The sequence below is a fragment of the Phoca vitulina genome, unplaced genomic scaffold (assembly GCF_004348235.1).
Source record: "Phoca vitulina isolate PV1807 unplaced genomic scaffold, GSC_HSeal_1.0 scaffold7, whole genome shotgun sequence".
NCBI lineage: Eukaryota > Metazoa > Chordata > Mammalia > Carnivora > Phocidae > Phoca > Phoca vitulina.
The window spans coordinates 24,820,005-24,832,221 of record NW_022589710.1 but is presented as its reverse complement, the minus strand read 5'-3'; the positions used below and the strand labels follow the sequence as shown (position 1 = coordinate 24,832,221).

General features: G+C 37.3%; 1 protein-coding gene across 4 annotated transcripts in view; it reads right to left on the bottom strand.

Moving 5' to 3' along the window:
- The window catches only part of ABHD12B (abhydrolase domain containing 12B), a 29,952-nt gene that overhangs the window by 2,857 nt on the left and 14,878 nt on the right, over positions 1–12,217 (bottom strand). For all 4 annotated transcript variants that reach the window (XR_004299543.1, XM_032405088.1, XM_032405089.1 and 1 more), the window contains 4 exons: positions 10,350–10,429; positions 1,989–2,071; positions 793–871; positions 47–165 (listed from right to left, as the gene is read on the bottom strand). Coding sequence is in view for 3 of the 4 variants with exons in the window: in XM_032405088.1 (XP_032260979.1) it covers positions 47–165; positions 793–871; positions 1,989–2,071; positions 10,350–10,429 (361 nt within the window). In the remaining variant the exon portion in view is untranslated. The remainder of the gene's footprint in view (positions 1–46; positions 166–792; positions 872–1,988; positions 2,072–10,349; positions 10,430–12,217) is intronic.

Here is a 12,217-nt window from a genome sequence, read left to right as displayed (position 1 = left end):
TTGCCTTTAAGAGAAGGATAATCACATTTAGCAAAGCAACTCTTACCTCACAGTGTTTATTAGTGTAGGGCTTCTACAGAGGAAGTTGTGTTGGAAACCAGGGGGAAAGGTCACCATCTTGACCCTCTCTTTGTTCCTATACGCATTGTGTGCAATTTCATAGAGCTGTGCGGGACAGAAAGACCGAGACTCAAAGGCTGACCATTAAAGGTGGTGTTTTTCTAGTTTAATTTTCCTAAACGGTACAGAAACAGTCAACTTGGGGAGTTAGTCCCATTAAGTCAGAGATAAGGGACTCCCTACCACCCTTCCCCAACCCCCCCGGTGTTGGCTGTCTCTACAACTAAGGAACTAAAAACTGTACAGCTAACACAGAACGCTGACAGAACCTCATCCTTCTCCTGCCAACACCCTCCCTGCAAGGGGACAGGAACTGCGATGGACCCACTGTATCTGTCTAAAAGAAAATAAACTGCATCCCATTTTTGGAGCCACTCTGGGAGAGACTACATGGAGATTCCCACAGCAGCCTGGGATCTTCTCTATACTTGCAGATCCACACGTACACTTGCCGACGAGGAACCAGGATCCACCACAAACACTCGTTCGGGCTACACAGCATAGCACACTGATGCACACTGTGTACACCAGGCCGCATGGCTATTTGGGGACGTAGAGAACCCTTATAACGTCAGAGACCCTCCTGTAGGCTCTAATCTCAAAGTCTGGCTAGACAAGAAAATGGTGATGGAAGTATAGTATGTTTCAGTCAGCACTGAGCTCTTAGTTTACCTTTTTTCCAAACTCCAAAGGCACCGTGCTGTCGTCCTCACCGTGTATGATGAGAAGGGCAGAAGACAGGAATTTAACACTAGGGACAAGTAGAAGAAAAGCATTCAGTTCAAAAATTATATGTTGGGATTTCTCTTCTTCTAAGTTAAAGCTTTAGCAAAACACGAGATTTGCCTCAAAATACAAGATCTCTCTTCCCTTCCTTCCCAGGAATGACAACTTCATATGTAATAAACTTCATATAGTCACTGTTTTCCCTTCCAGGCAAGATTCTCTCTCTTCTATTTACTCACACAATTTAATTAGGTATTTAATTAATTTAATTTATCTCTATATGATTTTTTTTAAATAATTAAGAAAAAATACTGAATTTGTACAGTTAAAAGAACCTTATCTTTTCCCTTATTTCATAGTATCTGGGATATTTTAACTAAAAGACTATATAAAAGAAACAAAACAACTCAAAATTCAAAAATAACAAGAACTACCACAGGACTAAAAAGAACTCTTTGTAGCAATGTATTTACTTTTCCCCATAAATGTACAGATGGACACACGATTAAGAGGTTTAATCAGCTTCCTGGTCAACCTCCTAGCTTGGTAATTCAGAGAGGCTACAGCATGAAGAAGACTTGTTCCTTATTCTAATAACTTTCTCAAACAATACTTCCTAAATTCTGATACCCATCCACCCTGTCACAATGACTCACTGTTGCTCCTGAGAAGGTTAGATCCCTCAAGTGTGTCGACGTAAAGTACTGATAACATCCGCCCATTGGAGGAACTCTTAAATTCTCCAGCTGCGAGAGGCTAACTTGTCAAATTCTGGTCATTGGACTTGCTGTTGGGTCAATAGGCTGAATGGTGGGTGGGTTTTGGTTACATGGGGAATAAGGCCTAGAAGTCAGGGATCCCCAAGGAACATTAGGCTAGACCTTCTCAGAGCACCTTTAAAAGATCCTGTAAACCCTAAGTCTATAACTCCCTTTATGACTTCAGAGAAAGTATTGAATTAGTGAAGTTTTCAAATTAGACATGAGGAAAATATCAAACAATAAAAATTTGTGGACACATTACCTCAAAGTTTGGTACCCATCTAAGAATTCTCATCTACCCGTTCAATATGCCACATGATAGTTACCCTCCAGAATGGCATAGATAGAGTAATAATGGACATCTTTTCATCATTAGCTTACTTTTCATCATTAGGGAAGACTATTTTGTCTTTTCTCAGGGCATCCATAAGCACACGTAAAAATGCTGGAAGTTTCCGGTAAATCTATTTTTTAAAAAAGAAAAAAAAAATTAAAACATGGCCTATATCTATGTCATTTGTTATGTTTTCCTACATGAACTATACTAATGTAGAGAGTAGCAACTTTCTACATATAATAAACTTTTTTAAGAACAAATCTCATGATTTTAAAAGTAAGTCATGTCATTGTAGGGAAATTGGAAAATACAAAAAGGAAGAAAGAAAAGGTGGTATATATATACAATGGAATATTACTCAGCCATATATATATATATACATATACACACACACACACATACACACCCCACCTCTTCTTTGTTCAGTCATCAGTTGATGGACATTTGGGCTCTTTCCATGTTTTGGCATCAAATTTTTAACTAATCAGAATATTCTGTTCAGTGACTAGACCAGTTAATTATGTTCACTGTAGAAGCAATTTTTAGATTATGCATATCACTGCTCCTTTACACAAGTGTGAAGAAAAAGAGTTAGTGGTGCTATTTGTATTTTAAAGAAAGATAGGAAGCAAAAACACCAAAATGTTAACAGTGATTATCTCTGGGTGGTGGGGATTATGTGTGATTTGTTTCTTCTTTCGTCCTTTTTGCACCACCTTGGCCTTTGAGGCCCCACAGAATCTGGCTGTTGCCTGTCTGTCCTCTCACTGAGCCCACCCCTGTCCACCCTGCTGCCTTCTCCTGGAACACATCAGGCTCAAACCTACTTCGGAGCCCTTGCCTTTCTTTTCCCTCAGCTCAAGACCTCCAGATTTTCCCATGACAGCCTCTTGTTGTGCAAGTCTCAGCTCAGATGATAGCTCTTCGAGGAGGCTTTCCCTACCGACCCCCGCAACACCCGACAGTCACTCCCTATCACACACAGCACTTCTCACTCCTGAAAATCAGCTTATTGTGTACTCGTCTCCTGCCTGTCTTCCCAGGAAGTATATACACTTCACAGGAAGTCAGGCCACAACTTTTTTATTCCCTGTGGTATTCCCAGAACCTAGGAAAGTTCCCAGTACCTAACAGACACTTGAATAAAGACTTACTAAAGATGGAATGGATCTCCTGTGCAAATATCCCTGAATACACTATTAGCTATTATCTGTCATGTTCATCTTAGTGTGACTTAAATTTCATTCAGATTTTATTCCTTGGAATAGATTTGCTAAGAGAAAAGACCAGAAAAGTATTATATGTATTCGTCCGTTGTGCCTGAGAGGGGAGTGGGGAGGAAAGTGCTACATAATAAATGGGACATTGCCAAAGGAAGGAATTGGGTACAGCACAGGTAGGCTGGGGCCAGTTTAGAAAAAAAAGAATTCTATTCGTTGTAGAAGCAATTTTTAGGTTATACGTATCACTGCCCTTTATGATATGGAGAAATTAGAGTCAGCTGCTATAATACATCATTTGTTGTAGTCTTCCACTATGAACTGTAGTAATACAGAGAATAGTATCTTTCTAAATAGAATGAACCTAAAAATTTGTTTTCCTGCTTTTAAAAAGTAGTTCGTGTCACTGTAGGGAAATTAGCACAGCATAGGGAGGCTGGGTCCAGGAAAGACAAATGTCCACTTCACAATTTTGGCATAGGCCTACTGTTTCCAGGATGCTTTCACGTTTTCATGGGAGTTTGTCTGGCTTGCATTTTTTGCATGGTCTCATGGCAGATGATTTGCATTCAGGTGCAGTCTGGAGATCCTAATACTGCCTCTCCTGCCCCTTTTCCTTTTTCCTTCTCTTACCCATAACTAAGGGCAAGATTCCTTGTTTTGTTTTCTTTTGTCTTTGTCTCCTGATTCTGCCACCCCTGGAATCAGGGCTCCTCTGAAGAAAATTCAATAAGAGAAGCCCTTCAGCAATTCATCTCAAATTCCAAAGGAGTAAGAAGAAAGCAGGCCCAAGTCAATCTACCCCCATTAGTCCTCATCAGCCAGAGGTGCCCCTTGAGACTCAGAGGTCATACCATCCCCTCCAGCCCAGACCACAGCGATGGGCTCCTAATTGGTCTTCCTGCCTCCTCTCTTCTGGAATGCCATCAAATAAGTATTCCTTAAAGACTAGTTATGTGAAACGTACCGTCACAAAGCTTCCATAGTACCACACAAGCTACTTAAAAACAAAGTAAGAAACTCCCATCCTGGCTGCAAGCCCATCCACATCTGGCCACAGTCTTTCATTCCAAAGGCTGCACACCTCCAATCCATCTGCCTGGAGTTAGAAGATGTAGGATTGAGTCCCATTTCCTCTTCTTATAGGGTGTGTGACAATTGGGCAAGCCTCTGTCAGCTCTAAGTGGAGGCAATGATGCCAAACCCAGGGAGTTGTTACGAGGATTTGAAAGGATGATGAGTGTGCCAGATCTTTCATGGAAGCCTTGTATGACTCTCAGGTATTTTATAGCACATAGTTGCCCCACTCCAGCCACGTGCCTTGGCTCACACTGTGCCTCCTCTCTCTGTTTCCTAACTGCTCTCCCTTACCTTCAAGAAAGGAGCTTAGATCCTCTCTCTCTGTAAGTCTTCACTGACCATACCTATGCACAAGACCTTTCTCTTCCCTGAATTCTTCCTACCCTGAAATTACTGTTCTGGGTCCTACCCTAGCACTTACCTTAGTCTGCTTAGCAATAGAAAAAGTGGGAAAAGGGAACATGTATTTGTTGAGTCCCCGCTAGCTGCTGGGTACTTTGCAATGATTATCTTACTTAATCTAATCTTCTCAACAACCCTAGGCAGTAGGCAGTATCAACCCCATTATTTAAAAATGGGAAAACTCAGAGAAGGGAAATAGTATTCTAAGATCATAAGTGGTTAGTGGCAGAAGCCAAATTTGAACCCAAATCTGTCTGGCTCCATAGCCCATGCTCTTTTTTCCACTGTGTCATGCTACCTTCCTATTTTGAGTAATGAAATTGATTCCAAAGTGACTTAATGGAAATCCCTGCCATTACTTTATATCCACCATTAATTTCCTATCTCTTCAACTGGACAGGAAGCTTCTTGAGAGTAAGGACCCATGCCTTTCACTATATTTGTATGTCTCACACCACCTACACTTTCTTATTTAACAGGAACGTTCAGGGTTATGGCACTCCACTGGTAATAAAAAGAGTTAATGGCCATTCAGTGCTTACTCTGTCCCAGGCGCTACTATAGATGCTTTTCATATACTAATATGTTTAGTTATCACAGTAATCTGGAATAGATTATTTATTACCCCCATTTTATAGATGAGGCGATTAGAGCATTAAAAGCAATTAATCTGAGGTTATACAGCTGATAAGTGACAGCCCTGGAAATCAAACCCAGGAAGTCTGACACCAGAGCTATGGTTCTTAAAGACAGGGAGATAATACAGGACTCCTCTACTTCTAAACCATAAAGGTACCTATTAAACTGAGATTTCATGACATTTTAAATTAAATTCCAAACTTAAAAATATTGGAAGATTCCCCACTTTTAATAATAGAAGAATCATTACAAACCAAACCTTTTGCCCAAGACAACTAGAAAAGCTGGAAAAAATATATATGTGTATATATATATATATTTTTTATATTTTTTTTTTTTTTTTTTGGAAAAAAATATTTTAAAAACCTTTCTGTGAAGGTGTCAGAGACTTGCCAAGGCATCTTGAATGGTCTAGATCCCCGAGAGAAAGGAATGTCAGAGAGGTGAAAGTGACATTCGAGGCCACTTTTCGCCTTGAGACACAGCTTGCAAGTCAGGAGAAAGCAAAAAGTAGAGGCAAAAGAACACAAATAGAAACAGATGACACAAATAGAAAAGAAAAAAGAAAGTAGATTTAAACCTAAATATATCATAATTTCATTAAGTTAAATAGACTACTGCAATTAATAGACAAAGCTTGTTGGAAACAAAAACAAAACCCTACTATATGCTGCTGACAAGAGATATGCATTAAATACAAGAATTCAGAAAAGTTTGGAGTCAAAGGATAGAAAATTATATATTATGCAAACACTATTCAAAACAAAGATATATTAATATCAGGCACAAAGTTGACTTTAAGTCAAGAAGCATTATTAATCAAAAAAGGATATTTCATAATGAAAAAAGGATCAATTTACATGGAAGATATAAAATTACATTATTATTCAATGTATGCTTTACACATGTATAACATATGCTCAAAAAAGCTAAAGCAAAAATTGACAGAACTAGGATAGAAATAAACAACTCCACAATCATGGCAAGGTATTTTAATACTCTTCCCTGCGTAACTGATAAAACAACCAGTCAAAAAATCAGTGCAAATATAGAAGAATTGAACAGCATGATTAACAATCTTTACCTGATTGATACATATAAGAACACTGCACCAAAAACAGAACATATTCTTTCCAAGCATATGGAACATATGCCAAAATTGACCATATGTTGGGACATAAAGCAAGTCTGAACAAATTTAAAAAACTGAAATCATACAGAGAGAAATCTCAGATCATGGTAGAATTAAGCTAGAAGTCAATAGCAAACATAATCAAATCCCCAAATGTATAGAAATTACAAAATACACTTTTAAATAACCCATAGGTCGAAGAAGTCATAATATTATAAAATATTTTGAACTAAATGATCATTAAAATGCATTTGAAAACTTGTGTGATCCATCTGAAGAGTGGCTCCTGTAGAGTATGCCTTCATGCATAAATTAGAAAAGAGGAAATACTGAAAATAAATTATCCAAGTACCATCTCTAGAAATTTTTTAAATAATAAGTTGAATCTAAAGCAAATAGAAGAAAGGGAATAATAAAGGTAAGAACAGATAATAAAACAGAAAGCATTCAATATAGATAATCAACAAAGTCTGAGTTGGTTCTTTGAAGAGACTAATAAAATTAATTCTTGCTGTAGATGTTGGCTGTCCCCCTTCTCCTTAGCTTTGGACAACAGAAGCCATTGCCGTCAAAGTTACGTCACCCTCGCTCAAACTATTCTCTAACCCTGCGGATGGCAGAAACAACCACCACCCCCCTACAGTTGACTCAAAGCTTAGAGTCCCATGTGGATTAGGCCAAAGCTACACTTTACCAGAAGTCACATCTTGTTCTGCTCTTTCCCCATCCCTATCCTACAACCCTCATTCAAATGACCTTGCAGGTTTTGCCTTTAGAGCACTCTCTCAGTAAATCACGCACATCAAGTCCTTGCCATGGGCTCTGCTTATAGGAGAACCTGACCTAGGGGCGCCTGGGTGGCTCAGTCGTTAGGCGTCTGCCTTCGGCTCGGGTCGCGGTCCCAGGGTCCTGGGATCGAGCCCCGCATCGGGCTCCCTGCTCGGCAGGAAGCCTGCTTCTCCCTCTCCCACTCCCCCTGCTTGTGTGCCCTCTCTCGCTGTGCCTCTCTCTCTGTCAAATAAATAAATAAAATCTTTAAAAAAAAAAAAAAAAAGAGAGAACCTGACCTAAAACTAAAATTAAGAAAACCTTAATCAATCAATCAAAATAAACTTATAAATACCATGTTCATAAATTGGAAGATTCAATATTAAAAAGGTATCAATTTCCCCAAATTATATATAGACCTAATGCAATTCCAATCAAAATCCTGGGAAGTTTTTTATAGAAATTGATGAGTATATACCAAAATATACATCAAAATACAAAAGATCAAGAATAGTCAAGACAAATCTTGAATAAGAAGAACAAAGCTGAAGAACTTACACAGACAGATATAAAAACATATTATAAAGCTACAGTAATTAGGGGCGCTGGGTGGCTCAGTCGGTTGAGCATCTGACTCTTGATTTCAGCTCAGGTCGTGATCTCTGGGTAGTGAGATGGAACCCCGCTTTGGGCTGCACACTGAGTGTGGAGCCTACTTGGGATTCTCTCTCTCTCTCGCTCCCTCTCCCTCTGCGCCTCCCTCCATTCACCCTCAATGTCTCTTTAAAAAAAAAAAAGCTATAGTAATTAGGAGATGCAGTATTCATATGAGAATGGACAGATAGATAAGGGAAGGAAATGGGAATCTACTAACAGACCCATATACATTAAGCCCTGATATATTCAAACACTAGCACTGCAGAATTGGTAGGGAAGGTTTGTTTAGTAAATGGTACTAGACCAAAACTGCATATCCATATGGACTTGTACCTCCTACGTACAAAAATCCATACCTGTAGGTTATAGCTCTAAATGTAAAAGATAAAACAATTTCTATAAGATAGCATAGAAGGGTATCTTCATAATCTTTGGTACCCAGAGTTTTATTAAACAGGACACTTTTCTTAAAAATATTAACCATGAAAAAATAATTGATAAACTGGCCCACATTAAATCTAGGACTATTTCTTCATCATAAGATATCATTAAGGGAGTAAAAGGCAAAATGAGAGAATATACTTGCAATACAAATAGTTTTCCAATGACTCATCCTATGAAAAACTACAAATAAAAAAAGACAAAAGCATGAACAAGTATCTCACAAGAGATATCTAAATGACTAATAAACATGAAAAAAATGCCCAGCTTCATTAGTCATAAGGGAAATACAAATTGAAACCACAATGAGATATCCATACGAGGGTAAGGATGTGAAGCAATTGGAACTCTCATACACAACAGGTGGGAGAGTAAAATGGTTAAATCACTTTGGAAAACTGTTAAGCACTCTAATCACTAAAGCTAAACATATGCATATCTTACTATGCAGCAGTTCCATTCCTAGGGTATACTCCGGTGAAATATGTACCATGTTTGCAGGATACATGTTCAAGAGCATTCATAACAGCAGTGTTATTAATTACCCCAAATGGAAAGCAACTCAAATGTCCATAAACAATAGGTCAATAAATTGTAGTATATTTATACAATGAAATACTATATAGCAATGAAAATGATAAAACTACAACTATACCTCTTGTGTAAAATCCCACAAATATATGTTGGTTGAAAAACGTAGAATATATCCTATATAATTCTACTAATTATATAAAGTTCAAAAACAAAATTATATTGCTTAGAGATGCACACATAGATGGTAACACTATAAAGGAAAGCATGGATATGATTACCATAAAACTCAGTCTAAGGATTACATCTAAGGTGAGGCTTATTGAATTGGGAAGTGACATGCAGGAGACTTCTAGGGGGCTAGTGATGCTAATTTCTGGACTTAAATGTTAGTTACATGGATGTGCAGTTCATAATTATTTGTTAAGTCATATATTTTCCTATTATGTTAAATTTCAAAATTAGAACAAAAGTACATGGATTGTACCTGATTTATTCCTACAAGTTAGTGAATTTATTAGTAATTACTTAGAGTAATATAATAGATGCTCAATTAGTGGCTGTCTTAAAATGAATACTTAATTGTCTAAAACCAATTGAAAGTGTTTCATTATCTCAAATTACTCAGCACTCAGTATTTTCTATTGTTGAGGGGCTTTCTGTATTGAGATGGAGGTTATAGTACAGGCATTATTCTAGATTATGTGGTTCTGTGAATTAGCTGTCTTGGGAAGTGATGAGCTACCTTCTCCTGAAATAGTTAAGCAAATTCAGAAAGTTTTGTGATGATTTATTATTTAAAAAAAAAAAAGATTCTCAAAGTAGGCAGTTGTATTAAAGTACCCTTAAAATACCTTCTAACATTAATCAACAATTTAAAATTTTGGGTCGTGTATCCCCTCTGAGAATCCTATCTCTTTCTCTGGCTCATTGGCTAACATTTATATGATGGTATGTCTATAAGCAGTTGAGCATTAGGCATGGGATGAAATTATGATAATCTGCACAACAGGTAAAAAAACTAGATCTTGTTGCCCAATTCTTTAAACTTTATCTTCTTGGAAAGATTGTCTTCTCTACTTGGGATACTGTGTAAAACCCTTTGGCAGCTTCCTTGAATTCTCTAAAGCCTTTTTTTATCATAAAATAATGATAAATATATGGCTTACAATCATAGGGTTAAAAATGATGTATGAGAGGTATGTTTTCACTTTAAAAGGGAAAAATAATAAACTAAACTAAATCAAGTCTGTTTTTAAAAGTACATGATAAAAGGTACAGTTAAAGGAAGAGGGGGGAAAAAAGCTTTGGCTCTTAATAAGCCATTATCTCAACCTATTAGAAGAAATAAAAGAACTACAAAATTCAAAAGCCATCGTGCCCTTCTTCAATAGCAACTGGCTAATGACCTGTCTCAGGTTAGAATAACTTAGAAACATATAATACTGGTTAAGAAAAGGAAAACGGTTAATAAGCATAAGTGTGTGGAAACAGCCTACAGTTTCACATCTTATGAAGATGATTCAGAGACTCACCTTTAACAAGGGATAATTAATACTTGCAACCCATATGTTGGTAAATGGAGCCTCCAGGATAATAGCGTCAACTGGGAATCCTTGAAAATAATAAAAAAGAAATAACTCGGCTATCATATTTAAATACTACCTTTCCTAAATAAGGAGTCCTCAAGGTCCTGTACATGAACTACCTGAACCAAAGTTATTTGTGAAGCTTGTTAATAATGCAAATTCCTGGACTCCACACTAGACTTGAATCAGTCAGAATCTCGGGGGTGGGGGAGTGCATTTTTAATGGGCACCCCCCCCCCCAAGAGATTTCTATGCACATTGCACATGATTGTTGAAAATCACTACCTTCTAGGACACAGCCAGGTTTTCATGACTTGGATAATTTAAGAAGGCAAAGTACTATAGGAAGGGAGAGTGTTCTGCAGCCCCTGGTTAGGAATGGACCAGAAGCTGACTAGGCTGTTTTGGAACACTCCCTCTAAGAACAATTAGAAAATGCATGTCAGATGGGGATATGTATTTGTGTATATATACAGTAGTCCCCCTTTATCTGCAGTTTCAGTTACGTGCAGCCAAGAGCAGTCCAGAAGCACATAATCCTGCTTCTGTCATATTGTCAGGTCAGTAGTAGCCTAACACTACATCTCAATGCCTACATCATTCACCTCACTTCATCTCATCGTGGAGGCATTTTATCATCACATCATCACAAGAAGAATGGTGAGTACAGTACAATAAGATGTTTTAAGAGACACCCCAGTCACATAACTTTTATTGTAGTATATTGTTATAATTGTTCTATTTTAGTATGTTATTATTAATCTCTTACTGTGCCTAATTGATAAATTAAACTTTATCATAGGTATATACATATAGGAAAAGCACAGTATATATAGGGCTTGGTATTATCCATGGTTTCAGGCATCCACTGTAGGTCTTGGAACATATCCCCCATGGATAAGGGAGGACTACTGTATGTATATGTATATGTTTGAAGGCATCTGAGGGCTACTAAATCAGTGAGAGTTTGAGAGCCAATACCAAAAGACAAAAATCCACAAGAGTTTGAGATGCTTTTCCCCTCAAAACAGTTGAAAAACTTTGAAAGCAACAATGGTGGCTGCTCTCAGAGGCTTAGAACTAGACAGAACTTTCAGCAGTCCCACAGGACCAAAAGGACAAAAATTAGAGGTCAGAATCTGACAAGAAGGAGAACTCTAATAAATTTCTCAGGCTTTTTATGACTTCAAAAGACTACACCCTGGGAGTAATGGTGAACTATAACTGGACCAGCCCTCATAAATACTAAAGCCCAGCTTCAAATCAGCTCAATTTCTGATTGGATTAAGGTGATTTCCCCCCTATTTTAACTGCTTTTCAGGAGAAAAGTAACTTTTGTCTGGAAGAAGATAATATTATCCCAAACCCTTCAAATTATCTCTATAATTTCCATAAACAATATCTAGCATTTAATTAAAAATAACTAGACATACAAAAATAAACTAAACTAAACTAAAATAGGCCAAAAATACAAAAAACAAACAAACAAAAAACCAAATAATGGAAATAGATCAACAAAGATCTAGATATTGGCATTATTCTATATGGATTTTAAAATAACTTGTAAATAATCAATTGTACTATAGTAAAATACTTGTTAAAATTTTAATATTTAATAAAATTTGATATTACATAGTGAACTGTGTAATATGTCAAAAGAAAATATTTAAACTAAAGCACAAGGAGAAAAATGTCTGGAAAACCCAGGAAAGAACATTGGAGACATACAGGACATGGGAACAGACCTAAAAAAATTACATATAATTATAGTCCCGGGGGGAGAGAAGATGAATAATGGGGTAGGCACAATATTT